Source organism: Thalassophryne amazonica, chromosome 4 (assembly GCF_902500255.1).
Source record: "Thalassophryne amazonica chromosome 4, fThaAma1.1, whole genome shotgun sequence".
In the NCBI taxonomy this organism is placed as follows: Eukaryota; Metazoa; Chordata; class Actinopteri; order Batrachoidiformes; family Batrachoididae; genus Thalassophryne; species Thalassophryne amazonica.
This window is the reverse complement of record NC_047106.1, coordinates 41557826-41580112: the sequence shown is the minus strand read 5'-3', so window position 1 is coordinate 41580112 and position 22287 is coordinate 41557826. Positions and strand designations below refer to the sequence as shown.

General features: G+C 40.9%; 1 protein-coding gene across 1 annotated transcript in view; it reads left to right on the top strand.

The window, feature by feature from the left end:
- Nucleotides 1–3628: 3628 nt before the first annotated feature.
- Nucleotides 3629–22287, top strand: part of LOC117508102 (NADPH oxidase 4) — a 69693-nt gene continuing 51034 nt past the window's right edge. Inside the window, exons 1-5 of the mRNA XM_034167753.1 lie at nucleotides 3629–3855; nucleotides 7549–7644; nucleotides 11434–11544; nucleotides 12550–12634; nucleotides 16150–16247. Of these exons, the coding sequence (XP_034023644.1) occupies nucleotides 3802–3855; nucleotides 7549–7644; nucleotides 11434–11544; nucleotides 12550–12634; nucleotides 16150–16247 (444 nt within the window). The 5' untranslated portion in view covers nucleotides 3629–3801. The remainder of the gene's footprint in view (nucleotides 3856–7548; nucleotides 7645–11433; nucleotides 11545–12549; nucleotides 12635–16149; nucleotides 16248–22287) is intronic.

Sequence of the window (22287 nt, the reverse complement as noted above, 5' to 3'; positions counted from 1 at the left end):
AGGCTCCTCTGGTTGCTGATGCTGGTGTGCAGAGGGTGACTGCCATCATCCATAATGTCCAGTGTTCTCTTCTCTGCCACCGTTACCAGAGAGTCCAGCTTCATGCCAACCACAGAGCCAGCCCACCTGATCAGTTTGTCCAGCCGGGATGTGTCCTTCTTGGATGTGCTACCCCCCAACACACCACGGTGTAAAAGAGGACGCTGACTACTATGGACTGGTAGAACATCCACAGGAGTTTCCTGCAGCTGTTAAACGACCGCAGCCTCTTCAGGGAGTACAACCTGCTCTGTCCCTTCCTGTACAGGTGGTTGGTGTGGGTTGTCCAGTTTGCTGTCCAGCCACAGCCCGAGGTACTTGTAGGAATCCATAGTCTCCACCTCAGCTCCCTCGATCAGAACTGGTCGCAGTTTTGGTCTGGACTTCCCAAAGTCAATGACCAGCTCCTTCAAGGTGTTGAGCTGTAGATAGTTTGTGTGGCACCAGGCAGTAAAGTCCTTCACTAGGCTCCTGCACTCCTCCTCTCTTTCATTCCTGATGCATCTAACAAGGGCTGTGTCATGTGCAAACTTCTAGGTGTGACACAGCTCAAATTTGTAGCAGAAGTCCAAGGTGTACAAGGTGAAGAGACGAAGCGAAGTGTCCTGGGGTGCTCCCGTGCTGCTGATCACAGTGTCAGACTTGGTGTCCCTCAGCTTGACATACTGCAGCTTGTCGGTGAGGTAGCTGGAGATCCAAGTGACCAGGCAGGGGTCCATTCACATCCTGTTCAGTTTGTCCTGAAGGATAAGGGGCTGGATTGTGTTGAAGGCACTTGAGAAGTTGTTTTCGTTCAGCTGTGAATGTGAAATGTGAATGTGTTTTAACTTTTTGAAATTTATTATCTAATATGTAGTTTTGGTTTGCACTTCCCAGTCAGTAGACACTGAGGACCCTTCAAAAATTTTAAAGGTATATCAGAATGTGGCCTCAGGTCCTCAGCTTTGTGTGGGGTGTGAGAATCACTCTTTCATGTGGTGGCCTGGAGCGTGAAGCACGACCGTAGCTTCCAGTGCTGTGGAATGTGGAGCTTGGCGCAGTCACAAACCCGCTGCTTCTTCTGAAGAGAAAACTCAGATTCAGCCAGCAGCTTGGAACCTGCACGGAGAGGTTGATTTAGATTTCTCAACAGAGAAATCCATAGCATTTAATAGAAAATAGAATTGAAAATAATGATAATCCACCTCTATGAGGTTAACACGATAAATTACCAGAACTAAAAAAAAGAAAGGTAATTGATTATCTCATTTTTAAAAAGTTTACATACTCATCAATGAGTTATTAGAACTGAAACATTTGTGGTTAATATACCTATGCTTTGATTGCAGCCAATTAAAAATGACAGTTTTCAGCTTAACAGAACCTGAGTACTGCTTTCTTGTGTCATAATGCACAATGCTTAATTTTTTTTAAAGGATATATCATTGTTATACTAAGTTAAACTGGGTGAGCCCAAATCAATCTCTGTTTCAATCTTGGACACAGGTATTTTTCCTTCATACTGGAAGAAAGGACTTGTTGTTCCATTCTGGAAAAACAAATGTGCTCACCTGGATTTTAAAAGCTGCATCTGCTCTCTGTGCCGGGAAAGGATGCTTGCAAGGATTATTCTTAATAGGATTCCATCCCAGGTGTCTGTCACAAAGAGATTGGAGCAGTCTGATTTTACACACAAAAATTCAACCATTATCTAAATCCTAGCCCTGCAAGTCCTCACTGAACCCAAGACTGGATATTGGCAGTGCTTTTTTGCAGCCTGTGATGAGTTATGCAACGTGTTTGGTTTAGTTGACTTGGCTATTCTTTGGGACATCCCGAGAATATGCAGGATCCCCAAAACATTGTTGGATACCATTGCTGGCCTATACACAGGTACTGTGCGTGCTGTGAGTGTCTGGTCGGGGTAGAATCTCTGAATATCGGTATTTGATAGGGGTGCGTTCATGCCCTTACACTGTTCAGTGCTTTCACGAATTGGATGTTGAGTAGGCTTATGGAAACCAACCACAAGGTAATGTCTTCATATAACCACAAATCACTGCTCCTATAAGACTCTAAGATGTGAGGCAGCCCTCTACTGACTGCCTGTTTAGTGAGCTGAATATACTGACTAATGGGGATGTATGAGCCCTAAGGACCACTGCTACATATAGATAGTCGCTAACCTACGGTTTCTTTTTTCTAGATATACAGATGATCGATTCAACTGTGTGGTGGCTCAGGTTGGGTTAAACTCTCTTCCCAGCACCCCTCACAGTCAACCCATGATTAAGCAACTACACCTGTGAAGGTTTGGTTCTGCAAATTGGTAAAAGTAGATTGGCATTGTTATTGGCATTAGTTCTTAATGGAACACAGAAATTGTAATTTTGAATGCTGGGCCTCATGTAGAGAACTGTGGGTACTGAAAAAAGAATGAAATTTACTTTGAACCCCCACCCCCCACCCTGGCAACTTTTTCCACACAGATATTTTAAGCAAATTTAGCAGTATTTTTCTTCTTCTTGTTTATAAATGTATATATTGTTAAAAATTTTATAAAATTAAGTTTTTATGTGGTGGTGGTGGGCATTCTTAGAGTCTCAAAAAAGTGCTCCGTTTGTTTTTGTTTGTTTGTTTAATTGTTCAAAGTATTTGTAAAACAAATACAAATGGTGTGTAGTCACTCCAACAGATTTTACAGTCACAATAACACTCCAGTTTTGCGAAGAGTATTATGTGTCCTCTGGTTTCAGTTAAATGTGGCTGAGGCAGCACATTTACTGCAAGGTTGGGGGTTCACTTCCCACTTGTGTGTCCCAGTTTATTTGCGCAAGACCGAAGAATGCTGTTGGTATGAGAATGTGTTGTAAATGGCAAGCTGCTATTTAAACATTTTTTTATATACATCTGGCACCATTTTCCCACAATTTATAAATGACAAGTGTGTTATGCTGACAAAAACAAGAGAATAAAAAGTAGAATTTCCTTGTTTTTAAATAACCTTTCACATTTTTCGCATTTTTGAAACTGGTTTAGTCTAGATTTCAACAAGTTTCACAGTCAACATGCAGCACGGACAATTTAGTCTGTGACGCCATCTAGTGGTAAAATAAAGAGTGGAGCAAAATTTGTGTTCTTTCGGAATATTACAATTTGTAGAACACAATATTTAAAATTATACAAATTTCTAAAAAAAAATTTACATCAATGTGTGCAGAATGGTGTAATGCATATAAATTGGCGACAACTTAGTATTTTTTTTAAAATGTGAACCTGAAATTAGTTTGAATTTTTAATAATGACACAAGTGATAAATGAAGTCACGAGACAAGCAGTCGTCGCGCGAAATGTGGTCGCGCGGACAATTTAAGACCTGTTTGCTCAAGTTTCTTGTATCCATTTTAAGGAACATATATAAGCATTGTTAAATATTTTCCATTTATTCCTACAAATACGTACCTGTTTTGGCATTATTTTGTGGACATACGTCTCTCTAAAATACTGCTCGACCCCATAGCAACGAGTAAACAAACGCGCGCAGAGAGAGAGCTAGCTATATCGGTGTCTCACCGCGGTGACTTCTGGGAGAGATGAAAGTTACATTTCCACAGGCACAGCAGCAGTAGACGAAACAGGAGGAAGGAGCAGAGAGGAGGCGCTGCAGGGAGCAGACAGGAGCCGAACAGGCAGACAGACTCGGGGAGGTCGGGCTCCCCCTCGCAGCCTCGCCGGCCGGTGTTGTTTGAGGTTGACCCGCTGAACGGTTCTTGTGGCACCAGGATGGTGTCTGTGCGGAGCTGGGTCGCCAACGAGGGAGGAAAGCACCTCATCCTGGTGAGCAAACTCCTGTTTCGTTACACTTTAATGTATGGTACACTGGGTTAAAAAAAAAAAGCCCAAACAATGAATGTGAAACTTTGAGAAAACGTGCAATGTTCAAAGTGGTTCTGCCGCCTTCGACTCTGAGGCGATAAAAACAACTCATTGCTTTTAATAACCTTAAAAACTAATCTTGATGGCTTTTGATTAAAGTTCCACTGCTGTTATCCAGACATGACTGAAGCTGCAGAGAACTGGACCTCAGTCAAACTGTTCAGAGTGGATCTTAATGAGATTTAATTTTAGTTTTATTTGATTTCTGTTTATACAATCTATGATTTTGAACCTTGCACAGTTTTAGGTTTATTTCTCGGTTAATCACACGCAATAAAATTTTTCTGAAGGATTTCCATCCAATAAATATATGTAGTCCCAACTAAAATGATATTGCATGGATGCATTGCAGCACGGTGGCTTAGTGGTTAGCACTGATGCCTCACAGCGAGAAGGTCATGGGTTCAATTCCTGCCTATGGCCTTTCTGTGTGGAGTTTGCATGTTCTCCCCTTGTTTGCTTGGGTTAGGTGGATTGGAATCTTTAAATTGTCCATAGGTGTGCGAGTGGGTGTAAATATGTTTGTCTGTCTGTGGCCCTGCGACAGACTGGTTGAATACATGTAGTAGTAAAGGGACTGTGTTTCCATAGTTTGTCCATCTGAAGCAGAAGCTCAAAGCACTTTACAGTGATGCTTCACATTAACACTCACACACCGATGTCAGTGTGCTGCAATGAAAGTGCTCAACTGCACAGCAGAAGCAACATGGGGATTAAGGATCTTGCTCAAGGGCTCTTAGTGATTTTCTGGTCTGATGGGGATTTGAACAGAGGATCCTCTTGTCTCAAGACCACTGTTTGTATCTATATTTTCAAGTACACTGCATTCATCCATCCATAACAGTCTATAAACTAATTACCATACACGTCTGCAGTACAGCAGGGTCTCGTCATCACTCCAGTGTGTAACAAATTGTTACTTAGAGGCTTAAATTAGGCAAGTCCATGATGTGTGGATTCTGCAACACACAGCATCTAAGACATGATGCCATCATGATGTCACCAAGGGTACCTTGGCCTACTCATATCATTACCGCAATTCCTCCTATAGCTTGAAATGAACATCATATATGCTTACCTTTCTGTGTGAGTTTGCATGTTCTCCCCGTGTTTGCGTGGGTTTCCTCCCACATCCAAAGACATGTGGGTTAGGTGGATTGGAATCTTTAAATTGTCCATAGGTGTGCGAGTGGGTGTGAATGTGTTTGTTTGTCTGTTTGTGGCCCTGCGACAGACTGGCGTCCTGTCCAGGGTGTACCCCGCCTCACGCTCTATTACTGCTGGGATAGGCTCCAGCCCCCCGTGACCCTTGATTGGACTAAGCGGTTGAAGATGTGTGTGTGTGTGTGTGTGTGTGTGTGTGTGTGTGTGTGTGTGTGTGTGTGTGTGTGTGTGTGTGTGTGTGTGTGTGTGTGTGTGTGTGTGTGTGTGTGTGTTGTTATCCAGACAGCATGACTGAAGCTGCAGAGAACTGGACCTCAGCCAAACTGTTCAGAGTTGATCTTAATGAGATTTAATTTTAGTTTTATTTGATTTCTGTATATACAATGTAATGATTTTGAACCATGCACAGTTTTAGGTTTATTTCTCGGTTAATCATACGCAATAAAATTTTTCTGCATGCTTTCCATCCAATAAATATATGTAGTCCCAACTAAAATTATATTGCATGGATGCATTTTGCTGTGGCAGCACGGTGGCTTAGTGGTTAGCACTGTTGCCTCACAGCGAGAAGGTCATGGGTTCAATTCCTGCCTGTGGCCTTTCTGTGTGGAGTTTGCATGTTCTCCCAATGTTTATGTTGGTTCCTTCTGAGTGCTCTGGCTTCCTCCTACATCCAAGACATGCAGGTTAGCTGAACTAGAAACTTTAAATTATCTGTAGGTGTGCATGTGGGTGTGAATGTGTTTGTTTGTCTGTATGTGGCTCTGCAACAGACTGGCATCCTGTCCAGGGTATACCCCGCCTCACACCCGACTACTGGGATAGGCTCCAGCCCCCGCAACCCCATCTTTGATAAGCGGTTGAAGATGAGTGTGTGGATGCACTTTGTTTGAGTTGGGGCCACATATATTTATTGATTGGAAATAATGTAGACTTACTGAATTCATCCAGAGTTATTTTTTGAGTGCATGTATCAGAGGTGGGACAAAGTCACCATCAAGTCACTCTCAAGTCATGATTCAGCAAGTCCCAAGTCAAGTCTCAAGTCATAATGACCACCAATTGTTTGCAAGCTGACTTGAGACTTGGGACTGGCAGATTCATGACTTAACAGTGGCTTCGTCCCAGCTCTGGCATGTATACGACCCCAATTCCAATGAAGTTGGGACGTTGTGTAAAATGTAAATAAAAACAGAATACAATGAATGGCAAATCCTCTTCAACCTATAGTCAATTGAATACACCACAAAGACAAAATATTTAATGTTCAAACCGATAAACTTTATTGTTTTTGTACAAATATTTGCTCATTTTGAAATGGATGCCTGCAACACGTTTCAAAAAAGCTGGGACAGTGGTATGTTTACCACTGTGTTACATCAAGCTGTAGCTGAAATTTCACATCTTTTTAAGAAAATCCTTCTCGGTGCCACTCCATCATGAAGCTGTATCTATGGTGAAAGTTGGAGGATCAATCCCTGAATATTCCTGTAAGTTAATGTATCTTTGATAATGACAATAAACCACAACATGTTCAGATCCCATCCTCATTACGGAACAGCATTTGGGTGCAAGAACCATCGCCACATCTGGTCACCTTTAACATTTTCATTAAGATATCAGAGGTGCACTGCACACCCTGCACATGCACATAATACTGGATTGTAAGCATATATGATGTTCATTTCAAGCTATAGGAGGAATTACAGTAATGATATGAGTAGGCCAAGGTACCCTTGGTGACATCATGATGGCATCATGTCTTAGATGCTGTGTGTTGCAGAATCCACACATCATGGACTTGCCTAATTTAAATCTGTAATAACAGTTTGTTACACACTGGAGTGATGACGAGACCCTGCTGTACTGCAGACATGTATGGTAATTAGTTTATAGACTGTTATAGATGGATGAGTGCAGTGTACTTGAAAATATAGGTACAGACAGTGGTCTTGAGACAAGAGGATCTTCTGTTCAAATCCCCATCAGACCAGAAAATCACTAAGAGCCCTTGAGCAAGATCCTTAATCCCCATGTTGCTTCTGCTGTGCAGTTGAGCACTTTCATTGCTCATTCCTTTACTACTGCATGTATTCAACATTTATAAAGCAAGTTTATTTTACTTAAATAAGCATTGTTGCTTGAATATTTTTTTTTAGTTATCATAATTGGTTTGAGGTTGCCAGAAAATGTTTGAGTTGGACTAACTTAATGTGATTTGCAGTGAAGCCAGTGTCCAAAAATGACAATTTTAAATCTGAACAGTGTGTAGTAGAGTCTCTATAGTGTTGAAAGTTACACTGCTGGGAGTTAACAATGTAAACTCTGTCAGGGTGTTGAAGGTTTATCTCTTTTGATAGTGTCAATTTAACTCTGGAAAGTATCAGACTATATAAACATTTTTACAAAGTCTTATAACTGTGTATATAGGTGCTGTGGTTGGGAGTTAACTTGTGGCTGTTTATAAAAACCTTCCTTCTTTACTCCACTGGACCACAGTATCACTACCTCTACAAGATGCTTGGGGTAAGACCTCGCACTTTAACATATAACACATTGCATGTGCAGGCTATTTTTAAAACAGTTTTCATTCAGTGTCATCACTTGCTTGATGTTTTGCTGTTGAACCAGTCAGGGATTTGGTTCAACAAAGAAGGCGAAAAGGAAAAAGCTACACTAGATAGACTAGTCGATCAGTTGATGGTCAACTCTACTGCTCTGTAGTAACATTTAATCTTGAGGTCAATAGCATACTGTCTGCTGCATTGTAGTTGTTGTGATGCCTGGTTAGACTCGTCCCCACTCTGTGAGACCTCCCCCTGAACTGTGCAGAAGAGGCCAGTGTGGGCACCCAAGCCCCCCAGTGGCAGCATATCAATAAATATCAAAAAGCTGGAAGAATCACAACAGCAAGGAAGAGGCCCCTGTCAGGGGACACAACCTGACAGGATGCAACACTCCACAATCAGGATGTCTCCACCAGTGTAGCATGATAGTGTTTGAACTGGATACAAGACAGTGATGTTATTTTTCATTGGGGGAAACAGCCGACAATAAATGCCTGATGACCTTGTTGGAAAATGATGGAATCCCAATCTGCAAACACTTTTTAAAGTGTAACCACTAACCAGGCTCTCTCTGGCTCCCCATGTGTAAGGTGAGTTTAGCTTGGTTACACACACATGACAGGCTGACTCTTGCACAAGTTAATTTTTTCTTCAACTGACATTTCTGGCTTTTCTTCGTCTTTCCAAGCAGTAAACTGCTAAACCATGAAAGGTCTTCTTAGATCATCTCATGGCTGGTATCTTCAGATATTCCATATGGTAAATTCTCATTTTTTGTTACATTAGTCAAAATGTTGTTAGCAATCAAGCATGTTTTTGGGTCATCTTTGACCATTGTGTTGCACATGAGAAATCGTGTTTTTGGACAGGTGGACATGAGTGCCATAGCGACACAATACGATACAAATACGACAGAAATGAAGGAACAGTTGGAGACTTATCAGTCATCTGTCACATGAGTGTTAGAGTCTGAGCTATAGGAATACAAACTCTGAGGCAGCAATGGTCTCTGTGTGGGTTCTGTCTGACTCAGCACACATTCATGCAGTCACAAATTTGATGTGAATGAAACAGCCTGGTGTAATTATTGTCACTATAGTTGCATAATTTGTATGTGTTTCTAATGCACGTACATGTCAGCGAAAGCACTTCCCAGCTTTAGAGAAAAGCTGTACAAATCTACTTTATTGCTCACACAAATTCTCACCTATTTTGTTGCTGTTGTACATGGGATAAATTCACCATAAAATAAGACTGCTCCGTTAATTCCCATAATGCATCATGTTATAAATGATCTTCCTCCACCGATGAGGTTATGTTTTGGATTAACCTTCCTTCTATTTTTTTGTTGACTGGGTTACTTGGGGAAAAAAAATCTTGTTTTTAGGGGTGGAATGGTACGTCATGCTTCGTGATAGACCCTGTTAGTTCCGGGTGATAGATTCTGCACTCTTTCTGTTTGATTGAGGTGCTGCTGCCATGACTGATGTCTCAGGTTTAGTGCTGCTGGCTGGACCCCAGTTGACGACACAGTCGAGTACTCACCCGTGACTCCGGCATTTGGGATGCTGATGTGGACAATTATAATGACCTATAATTGGACTTTTGTTTCATTTCTGTTTTGCATGTTTGATCATTCTTTGTTGTACTTTGTTTATTTGATATCTGTTACTGTTAGATTTGCCTAAGCAGTTGGTCACTCCTCCGACTGTGGTCTGCTTGAGATTTCTTTCTCAAAAACGCTGGAGGGAGTTTTTCCTTACCACTGTTGCCTACGTGCTTACTCAGGGAGGGCTGATAAGGTCAGACCTTACCCTTGTGAATGCTTTGGGTCAACTTATGTTGTGATTTGTCGCTATATAAATAAATTTAATTGATAGTCGTATCTTCGGGCCTGTATCAAATGGTATTTTTTAAAATGAGTATTGTGTTACTGTGAAAAGTCAGCTACTATCTGGAAGAAATAATGATCTCCTACAGAAGAATAAATGCTTCATAAAATATACAAATAGGAAACATAACATTAAGGATTACAATTTGGATTTCAGAATAACTATAAGGTTAGTCATTTACATTTACAGATTACTTTCATCATAATTAGTATGAACAGAGATGTAATTATGTCTTGTGATATGAATGGAATCGCACCAGGTGTATATTGATATGTATCGTATCATGGAGCTACTACTGTATATTGTTCTACCCCTAGCAACATGACTGAAAAGTAATTTCCAACTTTTTTATGAGTCTTTATGAAAACATTACCTGATAGAAGCAAAAAATATATAAAAAATTTCACTGAAATAACTGACAGAAATTGTTCATAAAATTCAGTTTTTGAGATACACTTGTATATTTCTGCTCTTATGGTCTAAATAATGTGGGTCATGTTGGAAACAGAATCAGATATCTTCTTCATTAATTATACCCACATTCTGTTACATTTTAATTTTACCTTCTGCTCACCACATGATTGAAAGCCGTGTGCACACTTATTATTTTAGATTGTGAAAACTCTTCCTCCTGTAAAATACAAAATCTAAAAGTATCAACTATCACAAAATGATCATTTTTAGGGTATATACAGAGACACTGTTTTAACTACATTTATTTTAAAAATGAATGATGAGTTTTTAAGATGGAGTGGACACTGAACATGAAACCACTTTGAACATCTTAGACAAAAAAAAAAATGCATGTGGAAAGAAATGGTTCTAAAATAAGCAGCAGCACTTGCAGGACAAGTGTGGACTCGCTAGTGACTTTGACTGACTGCATTTCCGCAGGGCTTAAGTGTGTGTGCATGTGTGTGTAGATGTAAAGAAAGCAGAATATCAGATCTGATCCTTGCAAGTTTTCCCGCTAGCTTTTCTGTGATAAGCCTTGTTTGGTGTATATGGAAGTTTTGAAATGTTAAAGGTTTCCGATTTTTTTTAACTATGCCATCCTTTACCTTAATTTGGTGGATGCACATTCTGACTTCTTCCATCTATGTCAGAAGTCCTAAATACATGATGTTTTGCACTTTCATCTTGGTCTGTCTTTTGTACAAGTTGTGCTTTATCTCTTGATCATGGACTGGAGGTGCTTTATCAATATTATCTGACAATTTGCTTTTATTTACATGGAACTGAACTGAGATTCAATATGTGTGTTTTCCTTATCACGTGTTTGAGCTAAGTCTTGTGGTTTGTCAGTGATAACTGGTAAATCATACTCACAGAATACAGCGCTCAGCTGACTGAAAACATCACAATGATCCATGGTGCAAATTAATCAGATCATTATCCATTAATGCTTAATCCTAGATTAAAACCTGTTCATTAAAAAAAGCTTTAGTCTTACCGGAATATGAAAACAAAAAAGATGGCAGGGCTTTGGATCTGCAGCAAACTAATTTGACACAGAAGTGTGTCTGTCCACTTTGACCTACCTTTAAACAATATTACCCCCAGTCTGCACCAATTAAATCTGTGTATTCACGTTATGTGGATCACGATTTATCCCGTCATTGCAATTTTTTTTAAACATGGTTAAAACTTTGTCAATTACTCATAATGTTATACAGTGCCACTTTTACCACCTCTTACACTGGAGTTCACTTCCTGATTGGGTGTCTGACTGTTTTGTTTTTTTTTTGTATCAAAGACATAGACAATCAGGTATTTAAAAAACAATAACAACAACAAAATCAGGAATGGGAGACTGCCCTAAGAGTGATTGTTAACTATCTGTGTGTCTTTGGCAGCTTGGGCTTTGCATCAGCCGGGCCTCAGCGTCGGTGCTAAACCTGAACTGCACCTTGGTGTTGTTACCGATGTGTCGCTCTCTACTCACATTTGTCCGAGGAACATGCACGGTAGGGAAGAAACATGAGTGATCGGTGTGAGGCATAACAAAGTGAGGGAAAAGATAGCGAATGTGAAAAAACATCTATGGAAGGATGAATGATTTGGTTGTATCACTCTTTACAATGGAAATGTTATCATATTAAACTGTTACATGTGTTGTAGGTCATATTTTGTGTTCTGTGTGTGTTTGCAAGCGCTTTCCTAATTTACAAAACATTGTTGATGCCTACCTGTTGTATAACTCATGGAGGTGTTTTATTATTTTGTTTGTTTGTTTGTTCTTTTTTGTATTTCTAGGGTATTTTCTGAACTTGCTTGTATTGCTTTAATGTGGAAGTGTTATGGCCTGTCTGGGCCACTGTACATTCTGGTCTTGGAGCCTTAATTTTGAAAAAACACAACCAAAAATGATTGAGGATTTGAACCTGTTTCTTGCAACTAATACGTTAAATATTTACCTCCAGATTAATCTGCCAATTTCAAGCTCTTTAATACATTTCAAAACAACTCATATCTGTCTTAAACCATTTAAGCCAAGTTAAAAGCACTTTAAAGTAATATATTATTGCTGTAGAGCAGTTTGAAGCATTGAAAACTATTTTACCACCAGTTTAGAGCTGTTAATGACATATTTGTAACATCTTTACAACATCTTTAAATGAGTTTAAACTACAGTTTAAAACAGTTCAAAACACTCTGGATAAAACAGAAATTGATCAAATCTCCACATTTCAGATGTCCATCAAGTCACACCTGTCAGAACTTGGCATTTTATAAATAAAAATGCTTAAAAACATTTCACCTATAAGTTTGTGTAACAGTGGGTTTGGAAGAAGATGAAAATAAAAACCACTGTCAGAGATATCAGATACTGCTACAGTGAATGAACTACCAGGGCATCGTTGATCAAGAAGTCAGTAAGATAAATGATCAAACATGTGCCAGCTGTGAAAAAATGTGAACCTTTGAAAATTGAAACCTGCCTCAGAGATAACTCTTGTGTGTCTGTGCAGGTATCAAGCAGAAAGACTCGCAGACTGCTGGACAAGTCCAAGTTTTTTCATGTAACATGTGGAGTAGCCATCTGTGTCTTCTCTGGTAACTCAATAAATTATTTATCTTTATAGCCCACATATCTGCACATTTTCCTGCATGTGTTGGCATGTAACAGCATCCTTAGTGGCTACCAGGATCTCACAATTAACAGTGACTTCATAGGCAGCTTGATACACGTGTCTGTTTTTATTTTATGTTATGATCTTTGTGCATGCTCAAAGATGGAGTGATGGTCTAGTTGAGTGGTTGCGAGTCTTCTCCCACAACATCATTGTGTCTGTTGAGTTTCCATTTAGCAAAGCTGACATTTTCCTCTGATTTGTCAGTTTTTTGAAGGGCTTTATTTTCATACATACATACATACATACATCTTTAACTACTTATCTGAGTTTGGGTAGCGGAGGCAACAGCTCCAGCAGGGGATCCCGAATTTCCCTTTATTTTCATATTTTACAGTAATTCAAAGTGGTTTCACTTATTTTTCCCACTATGGGAATTTTCTTTTTCAGTACAGCTCACTTTGTGCAAAGCTGGACATTTATTGAAATTTAGCACTGCAAAGTCAGTTTATTCAGACATCTGGCAGTGAATAAAAAAAGTTTTAATGTAAATGCAGCAGATAATATTTAACATTATGGCTCAGATCTTGTTGTTACCTGCAGCATATATTTAAGTTTGCACGCATAAAGATCTGAGTTCTTTTTTTGACCAGCACTGCAGTACATGCAAGATGTTGCAGCTGGTATCCTCATCAGAACTTAATAACACTCTCCATATGGCTGAATGATGACTCATTTTAAAATTTAAATTGCAGTTTGAGTGTGATTCCCCCCAAATGCAAGAGCTGCTTTACTTAATGCTAACTAAGCAACAAATTTGAAACACTATTTGTTGCCTGTGAGATTTTCATGTCTATCCTGTCATGGATTTCACCAAACTATTAAAAAACTAGAAACAATATGGTACTGTACGGAAAATCTGTTTGGAGTTGACAGTTCTTAAAACCTGAGTGACTGTGCAAGAAGGAGGCCACTTTGAAGGCTTCTGTGGCTGTGAATGGAGTTCAGCTTTTGTCTGTTGAATCACCAGTTATACAGCTTCATGGTGGAGTCACACAGAGAAGGATTTTCTCAAAAAGAGGCAAGTTTTACTTGAGTCTAGATTTGATCTGCTTGACCCATGTAGATGTATGGTGTAACAACATTTAGACCAACAAGAAATCCAGCTGTTGTGGAGAAAATTTTCCATGACTAAAGTGAAGTACAGCAGAACGCAAGTGTTATTGCTAGTTTCCACTCAACCCAGTTGTCTTTGTCACTCCCAGCAACCAATTCTATACACTTGTGTTCATTTGGACATGTTGGTCTGAAATGTGGCGCGGTCAGGTGCAGAGCTGGCACATTCCTATCATCCGCCACAACAAACTGTTTGCACCTCAGATCAGCAAAAAACAACTCTGAAGTCTCTCACTTTGGATTTCTTCACAGCAACACTCAGATATTCTTCACAGAAATGGGTTCACAATACACATGCATCCTACGTGTGTGCATATATCATTGCCAGTCACCTGCAACAGTGTATTAGTACATACACAAAACGTGTACTGTTCAGGTTGTCATGTCCCGGCCGTTTCCAGGCTTCAGCCCGTATGGCCCTTCTTCATTTAGTTCTGTTCCTTTGGCATCAGCCTCGTTTTGTTAATTACCTTTTTCTTCATGTGGGGTTTTTTTCCATGTTCTGATTTTTGCTTTGTCACTTTCTTCCTTTGTTACTTTTCACCTCAGTTATGTTTTAGTCTTGTTTTGTTATTGCCTCTTTCTTCACGTTTATTCAATGTTCTCATATTGCTTTGTCACTTTCTTTCTTTGTTACTTTACAGCTATGTTTTAGTTCCATTCTAGTTTATCCACAGTCTGTTTTTATGTTTCAGCATTTAGTGTTTGTTTGCTTATGTTACTGTTCTCTCTTCTGTTAAGTATTTGGGTATTTCTGGTTTTGGTTTTCAGTTTTTTCTTGTAGTTCTTCTGTCTGTTCTAAGTAGGTTTATTGTATTATTTCCCATGATTCACTTATCACGTTCCTGTATGCTTTTCAGTTTTGTTCAAGTTAGGGTGGTGTTCATTGTACTATCTCTTATTGTCATGTTTGTATCTGATCACCTTTCTCTTGCTCCTGCTTGTCAGTCTCTCATTGTTTCCACAGTCTTTTCCGGATCACTGCACTCTCTGTTCCGCACCTGCACTTTGTCCTCTCAGTCAGCCACGCCCCTTCATCTGTCATTCTCTTGCCCATTTGTCACCGCCCTTCTGCATCATTGGCCTCTTAGCTGTCACCTGACCACGCCCCCCTTTCCAGGCCTTTCCTTCTCCACGTGCACCTCATTTCCTGATTAACACCTGTCCCTATTTAACCTGCGTCTGTTCACTTCTTCCCCACTCGTTCGTTGATTCACTCACTTACCAGCCTCTTGTTTCGTTCTTGTTTTGCCTAGCCTTGTTTTTGGATGCTGTTTTGTGTTCTGGATCCTGTTTTTTGCCTCTGCTCTGACATACCTGTTTGCTCATGTTTTGACCTTGCTTGTTCTTTGGACCACGTCTTTAGCTTAATCCTTGTCAAGTACTTTTTCTCCGTGGACTGCCTTGCTGTTAACGATCCCTAGCCTGAATAAACCACCCTTTAAGTATATTTCCTTTTGTCGAGCCTGCATTTGTGTCCTGCCCTCGTCCAGTCCTGACACAGGTACCACTTCAACTTTGATCTACTTTCTGAATACCACAGTGCTGTGCACCTGGTGTGCCCCAATTTAGAGGGACAAACAGGTGGCCCTCTCAGTGGTTGATGTTTTGTTCAATAAGCTTATCCCTGGAGAACACAGCATGGGCATCTCGGAACACCGCGTTTGGCTTTCTGCTGATGTTTCCCACTGCTTATTTAGCAGTGTGGACACAGACACACCCCAAATGGCTTGTTTTTATGCTTGCCTTTAACATATGTTAGATATATCCTAGCTGGTTGACTGAGAACCATCTGTTGCTGTTGTTACATGTTGTCTCAGTTTTGTTCATCATTGAAAACTGTAGCATAATAATGCCAATTCTTAAAACAACCCTTTGGCACAGTGATGGTTAGCCAAAATGTCCTTGTTCTCAGGCATAAAACATAGTGGACCTCGGAATACACATAAGTACCCGTGCCTCTCCCTTTGAGTATGTTCTCATGTTCTGGTTGCAAAGTTTTGAGACAGCAAGTCACGTTGTAGCCTGAGAGAAGAAAGAATAAAGACAGGGTGGTGGTGGGGCGAGAAAGGATGTGGGTGAGGGGGAAGAAAATGCCCCTTGTGTCTCATGATTACACCCTCTAATTCCATCAGCTGTTGGACGGCTGCGTGGTTCGGTTGTGATGTCAGGGAGGCATGTGGTGTGTGTCAATGAGTCAGGAGAGAGTTTTGCTGACTGAAGTGTTAGGAGTTATGACATGCCTGCTGGTGTCTGTGTGCTGTTTCACAGATGTGTTATACAGTAAGTCTGCATTGTGTAATCGTCACTCCTCTGTTCCAGCTCTACACGTATTTGCACACCTGGTGAACGCTGTCAACTTCAGTGTTAGATACTCAGATGACTTCCCGGCTCTTAATCTGGCTCGCTACAGAGGAGAGGTGAGAAACACAAAGATTTTTATATCTTTGTATTTGTGAGGAGCCTCACTGAAATAAAAAGATCCTAAATGTGACATGTTATCTCACAGGCTGAGACTATTAAAATGAATATAAGTCATTACAAGTGGAAACAAGAGAGGAAATGGCCGAGCAAATTTCTTTATTTTTGACTCTGACAACTTGACAGCTGAATTACATTTCTGAGCACTTGCTTACTCTTTGTTTAATTGTGCTAATGGACATTTAAGAAGTCAGTGACTCAGTATTTTCCCATTGAGTGAAATTTTATTGTTTAGTTTGCATATTAGCACCATTAGCTTAAGGTGCGTTTACACATAACGACGACAAGTCACGAATGCCACGAAGTACACATTCTTGGCCGCTGATCACGAATGTGATCATTCAGGACAGAGGTGTCAGGTGTCCTCAGGAACTGCTGCAACCTGTTACCACGCGTTACGATTAATGGCACGTGTAGCTGGAGAATTATCAGGAACCATTACGCACGGTCAAGAATACGTTTCTGCGTTGTTGTGCGCCATCACGCGTAACAGCGCATCGTTAAGCTCTGTCACGTTGTGAATGTGGTGAATTGTCTCCACACACACACCCATATTCATCCATCAGCTGAACAATTCAGATCGCTCCAGTTTACTCCACAGCAGAAGAACTTTGTGACTGCATGCTTAGTTGGGCTCTGTGCCATGGAGTGGCGCAGAGAGGAGGAGGAGACAGAGAGAGCCAGATGTGTGGTTTCACGCGGCTCTCATCTCGCTCGTTTCCCCAAACATCACACACATGCAGCAGGTGGAACACCTGCAGAAGCGCGCAGAGGAGCACTGGAACGAGACTTTTATCCGAGTTGGCATCACTGTACTCCTTCAGCATACTGCAGCAATGAAACTGAATGCGGTGCAGCAGGATTTAATTGTGCGCACATCAGAGAAGAACGCTGTCACGCTCTGTTAAAGATCATCACTAATCAAGACGGATCAATACGCTCAGTTGTGACCTCCAAGACATGAGGCGAAATGAGGGTGGTGTGTGACATTCATGGAAGAGTTTTTGACAGCCAAAAAAAATGCTCCACGAAAATCGTGAATATCACGCACCAACACGCACTATTAAGAAACCTATTCAGATGCGTTAAGTCACGTTAAGAATGTCAGGAATGTTCCAAGAATGACGCAGATATGACATTCATAATGCATCTTTCCTATGTGTATATGCAGCATTACCTAGCAGGTATCTGTAGGTTGGTGATATTAGCTATAGTGATAGTGCCATGGTTATATGTCAATATGCTGGTTGTTGTTCCTAATATCTGCATCAAAGCCACCATTCATAAGAACCACTGTCCATTAATAAAAAAGAAAAGAAAAGAAAATCAATCATCTGAATTCAGGTGACTTAGCCTGTAGCCTCAGTATGATGGCTAGTGATTAGCACTGTTGCCTCACAGCGAGAAGGTCATGGGTTCGATTCCCACCTGTGGAGTTTGGGTGTTTCTCCTCGTGTTTGCCTGTGTTCTCTCCGGGTGCTCCGGCTCCCTCCCACATCCAAAGACACACAGGTTAGGTGGATTGGAAATTTTAAATTGCCCGTAGGTGTGTGTGCGGGTGTGACTGTTTGTCTATATGTGGCCCTGTGACAGACTGGCATCCTGCCCAGGGTGTACCTGCCTCATGCTCTACATCTGCTGGGATGGGCTCCATCCCAGCAGACTTGTTGTGTGGGCCGCCAGAAGAGGAGGTACTGCTGGCCCACCACCAGAGGGCGCCCTGCCTGGAGTGCGGGCTCCAGGCACCAGAGGGCGCAGCCGCCTCACAGGAGCAGCTAGGGTGACAGCTGTCACGCATCACCTGCAACAGCTGTTACCAATCAGCAGGGGTACATCAGCAGGACGACGTCTCCACCTCTTTGCCGAGATATCGTTCTACCTGGAAGGTAATATTCTCAGCTGACTGCTTGACAGTAACCTTTTGTGATTTTTGTGAGTGATAACAGACCTTTTTTCCAATGAGAGGTGGAGGTAGCTTTCCTGCCGTGCGGATTACTGGGTGCAAACGCGCCCACCTTTAATTGTGTTTTTGTTCCTCGCCAGCAGTACCAGGTCCGACACGCGGAGGCAGTGGCCACCTGGGAGTTCGGGACTTGGCGGCTCCAGTATTCCCGGGGTCTGGTGGCGGAGGAAATCGTGTGGTTCCGGTTCTGCTTTGGACAGGTGTCTCCTATCTTCGAGCCTGCCCACACGACACCTTTGTGAATTGATTCTGATCTATTGTTGTAATCTGTTGTATTTGTTGTGCACATTCACAACAGTAAAGTGTTGTTATTTGACCTACTCCATTGTCCGTTCCTTTGCGCCCCCTGTTGTGGGTCCGTGTACCGACACTTTCCCAACAAGACTAAGTGGTTGAAGATGAGTGTGACAGCCTGTAGCCTGTTAGCCTTGGTATTATCAAGAGAGGTGAGTGTATTTCGCCTTCATTTGTTCATTTGTTCCACCCAGGTCAAACAGGATCTTGCCCACACTCCATCTCTTTACCCATTTATGGGTTGGCTAGGAGTTAGACAGAGATGGGCACTGCCACGATGGGGACACATAGAACTGCCCTGTTTGACCTTTCCAACTGGCTCTTCAGATACCCTATGGGTGACATCACAGAGGGTTCATCCAGTATAGAATCCATGGCTAAAACATATAATCACTGCTAGTTGTTCCCACAAGCAGTCGCTGCTAACTGTTGTGGACCAACTGTGTCCTTGTGCATTTTATTACAAATGTCTGTAATAATATGGCTTGTTGTGTAGTTAATTAGCCTAACTGATCATTCAAATCAATCAATCAATCAATTTTTTTTTATATAGCGCCAAATCACAACAAACAGTTGCCCCAAGGCGCTTTATATTGTAAGGCAAGGCCATACAATAATTATGTAAAACCCCAACGGTCAAAACGACCCCCTGTGAGCAAGCACTTGGCTACAGTGGGAAGGAAAAACTCCCTTTTAACAGGAAGAAACCTCCAGCAGAACCAGGCTCAGGGAGGGGCAGTCTTCTGCTGGGACTGGTTGGGGCTGAGGGAGAGAACCAGGAAAAAGACATGCTGTGGAGGGGAGCAGAGATCGATCACTAATGATTAAATGCAGAGTGGTACATACAGAGCAAAAAGAGAAAGAAAGAAAGTGCATCATGGGAACCCCCCAGCAGTCTACGTCTATAGCAGCATAACTAAGGGATGGTTCAGGGTCACCTGATCCAGCCCTAACTATAAGCTTTAGCAAAAAGGAAAGTTTTAAGCCTAATCTTAAAAGTAGAGAGGGTGTCTGTCTCCCTGATCTGAATTGGGAGCTGGTTCCACAGGAGAGGAGCCTGAAAGCTGAAGGCTCTGCCTCCCATTCTACTCTTACAAACCCTAGGAACTACAAGTAAGCCTGCAGTCTGAGAGCGAAGTGCTCTATTGGGGTGATATGGTACTACGAGGTCCCTAAGATAAGATGGGACCTAATTATTCAAAACCTTATAAGTAAGAAGAAGAATTTTAAATTCTGTTCTAGAATTAACAGGAAGCCAATGAAGAGAGGCCAATATGGGTGAGATATGCTCTCTCTTTCTAGTCCCCGTTAGTACTCTAGCTGCAGCATTTTGAATTAAATGAAGGCTTTTCAGGGAACTTTTAGGACAACCTGATAATAATGAATTACAATAGTCCAGCCTAGAGGAAATAAATGCATGAATTAGTTTTTCAGCATCACTCTGAGATAAGACCTTTCTAATTTTAGAGATATTGCGTAAATGCAAAAAAGCAGTCCTACATATTTGTTTAATATGCGCTTTGAATGACATATCCTGATCAAAAATGACTCCAAGATTTCTCACAGTATTACTAGAGGTCAGGGTAATGCCATCCAGAGTAAGGATCTGGTTAGACACCATGTTTCTAAGATTTGTGGGGCCAAGTACAATAACTTCAGTTTTATCTGAGTTTAAAAGCAAGAAATTAGAGGTCATCCATGTCTTTATGTCTGTAAGACAATCCTGCAGTTTAGCTAATTGGTGTGTGTCCTCTGGCTTCATGGATAGATAAAGCTGGGTATCATCTGCGTAACAATGAAAATTTAAGCAATACCATCTAATAATACTGCCTAAGGAAAGCATGTATAAAGTGAATAAAATTGGTCCTAGCACAGAACCTTGTGGAACTCCATAATTAACTTTAGTCTGTGAAGAAGATTCCCCATTTACATGAACAAATTGTAATCTATTAGACAAATATGATTCAAACCACCGCAGCGCAGTGCCTTTAATAACTATGGCATGCTCTAATCTCTGTAATAAAATTTTATGGTCAACAGTATCAAAAGCAGCACTGAGGTCTAACAGAACAAGCACAGAGATGAGTCCACTGTCCGAGGCCATAAGAAGATCATTTGCAACCTTCACTAATGCTGTTTCTGTACTATGATGAATTCTAAAACCTGACTGAAACTCTTCAAATAGACCATTCCTCTGCAGATGATCAGTTAGCTGTTTTACAACTACCCTTTCAAGAATTTTTGAGAGAAAAGGAAGGTTGGAGATTGGCCTATAATTAGCTAAGATAGCTGGGTCAAGTGATGGCTTTTTAAGTAATGGTTTAATTACTGCCACCTTAAAAGCCTGTGGTACATAGCCAACTAACAAAGATAGATTGATCATATTTAAGATCGAAGCATTAAATAATGGTAGGGCTTCCTTGAGCAACCTGGTAGGAATGGGGTCTAATAAACATGTTGATTGTTTGGATGAAGTAACTAATGAAAATAACTCAGACAGGACAATCGGAGAGAAAGAGTCTAACCAAATACCGGCATCACTGAAAGCAGCCAAAGATAACGATACGTCTTTGGGATGGTTATGAGTAATTGTTTCTCTAATAGTTAAAATTTTGTTAGCAAAGAAAGTCATGAAGTCATTACTAGTTAAAGTTAATGGAATACTCAGCTCAATAGAGCTCTGACTCTTTGTCAGCCTGGCTACAGTGCTGAAAAGAAACCTGGGGTTGTTCTTATTTTCTTCAATTAGTGATGAGTAGAAAGATGTCCTGGCTTTACGGAGGGCTTTTTTATAGAGCAACAGACTCTTTTTCCAGGCTAAGTGAAGATCTTCTAAATTAGTGAGACGCCATTTCCTCTCCAACTTACGGGTTATCTGCTTTAAGCTACGAGTTTGTGAGTTATACCACGGAGTCAGGCACTTCTGATTTAAAGCTCTCTTTTTCAGAGGAGCTACAGCATCCAAAGTTGTCTTCAATGAGGATGTAAAACTATTGACGAGATACTCTATCTCACTTACAGAGTTTAGATAGCTACTCTGCACTGTGTTGGTATATGGCATTAGAGAACATAAAGAAGGAATCATATCCTTAAACCTAGTTACAGCGCTTTCTGAAAGACTTCTAGTGTAATGAAACTTATTCCCCACTGCTGGGTAGTCCATCAGAGTAAATGTAAATGTTATTAAGAAATGATCAGACAGAAGGGAGTTTTCAGGGAATACTGTTAAGTCTTCTATTTCCATACCATAAGTCAGAACAAGATCTAAGATATGATTAAAGTGGTGGGTGGACTCATTTACATTTTGAGCAAAGCCAATAGAGTCTAATAATAGATTAAATGCAGTGTTGAGGCTGTCATTCTCAGCATCTGTGTGGATGTTAAAATCGCCCACTATAATTATCTAATCATTCAAAGAAGTCTGTGCTTCAGTATTTCCATCAAGTACAGTTTTTGTGTGATTTAATTTGTATGTTAGCACTGCTTGGTGAAATTAGCACCACTGTTACTCCAGGGTTATTGAGGCAATAATCCTGGAGTAATTTTTAATATCTGCACCCAAACCAACCCTCGTGAAAACCACAGTCCTATCTACAGAAATGAGCTTTGATAAAACAACAGGACCAAGTCTAGTCTGTTAGCTTTAGATTGTACGGTAACTCTAAGAAGATGTGTTCAGGCTTAATTTGTCCCTCCCAGGCCATTCAGGGTCTTGCCCATGG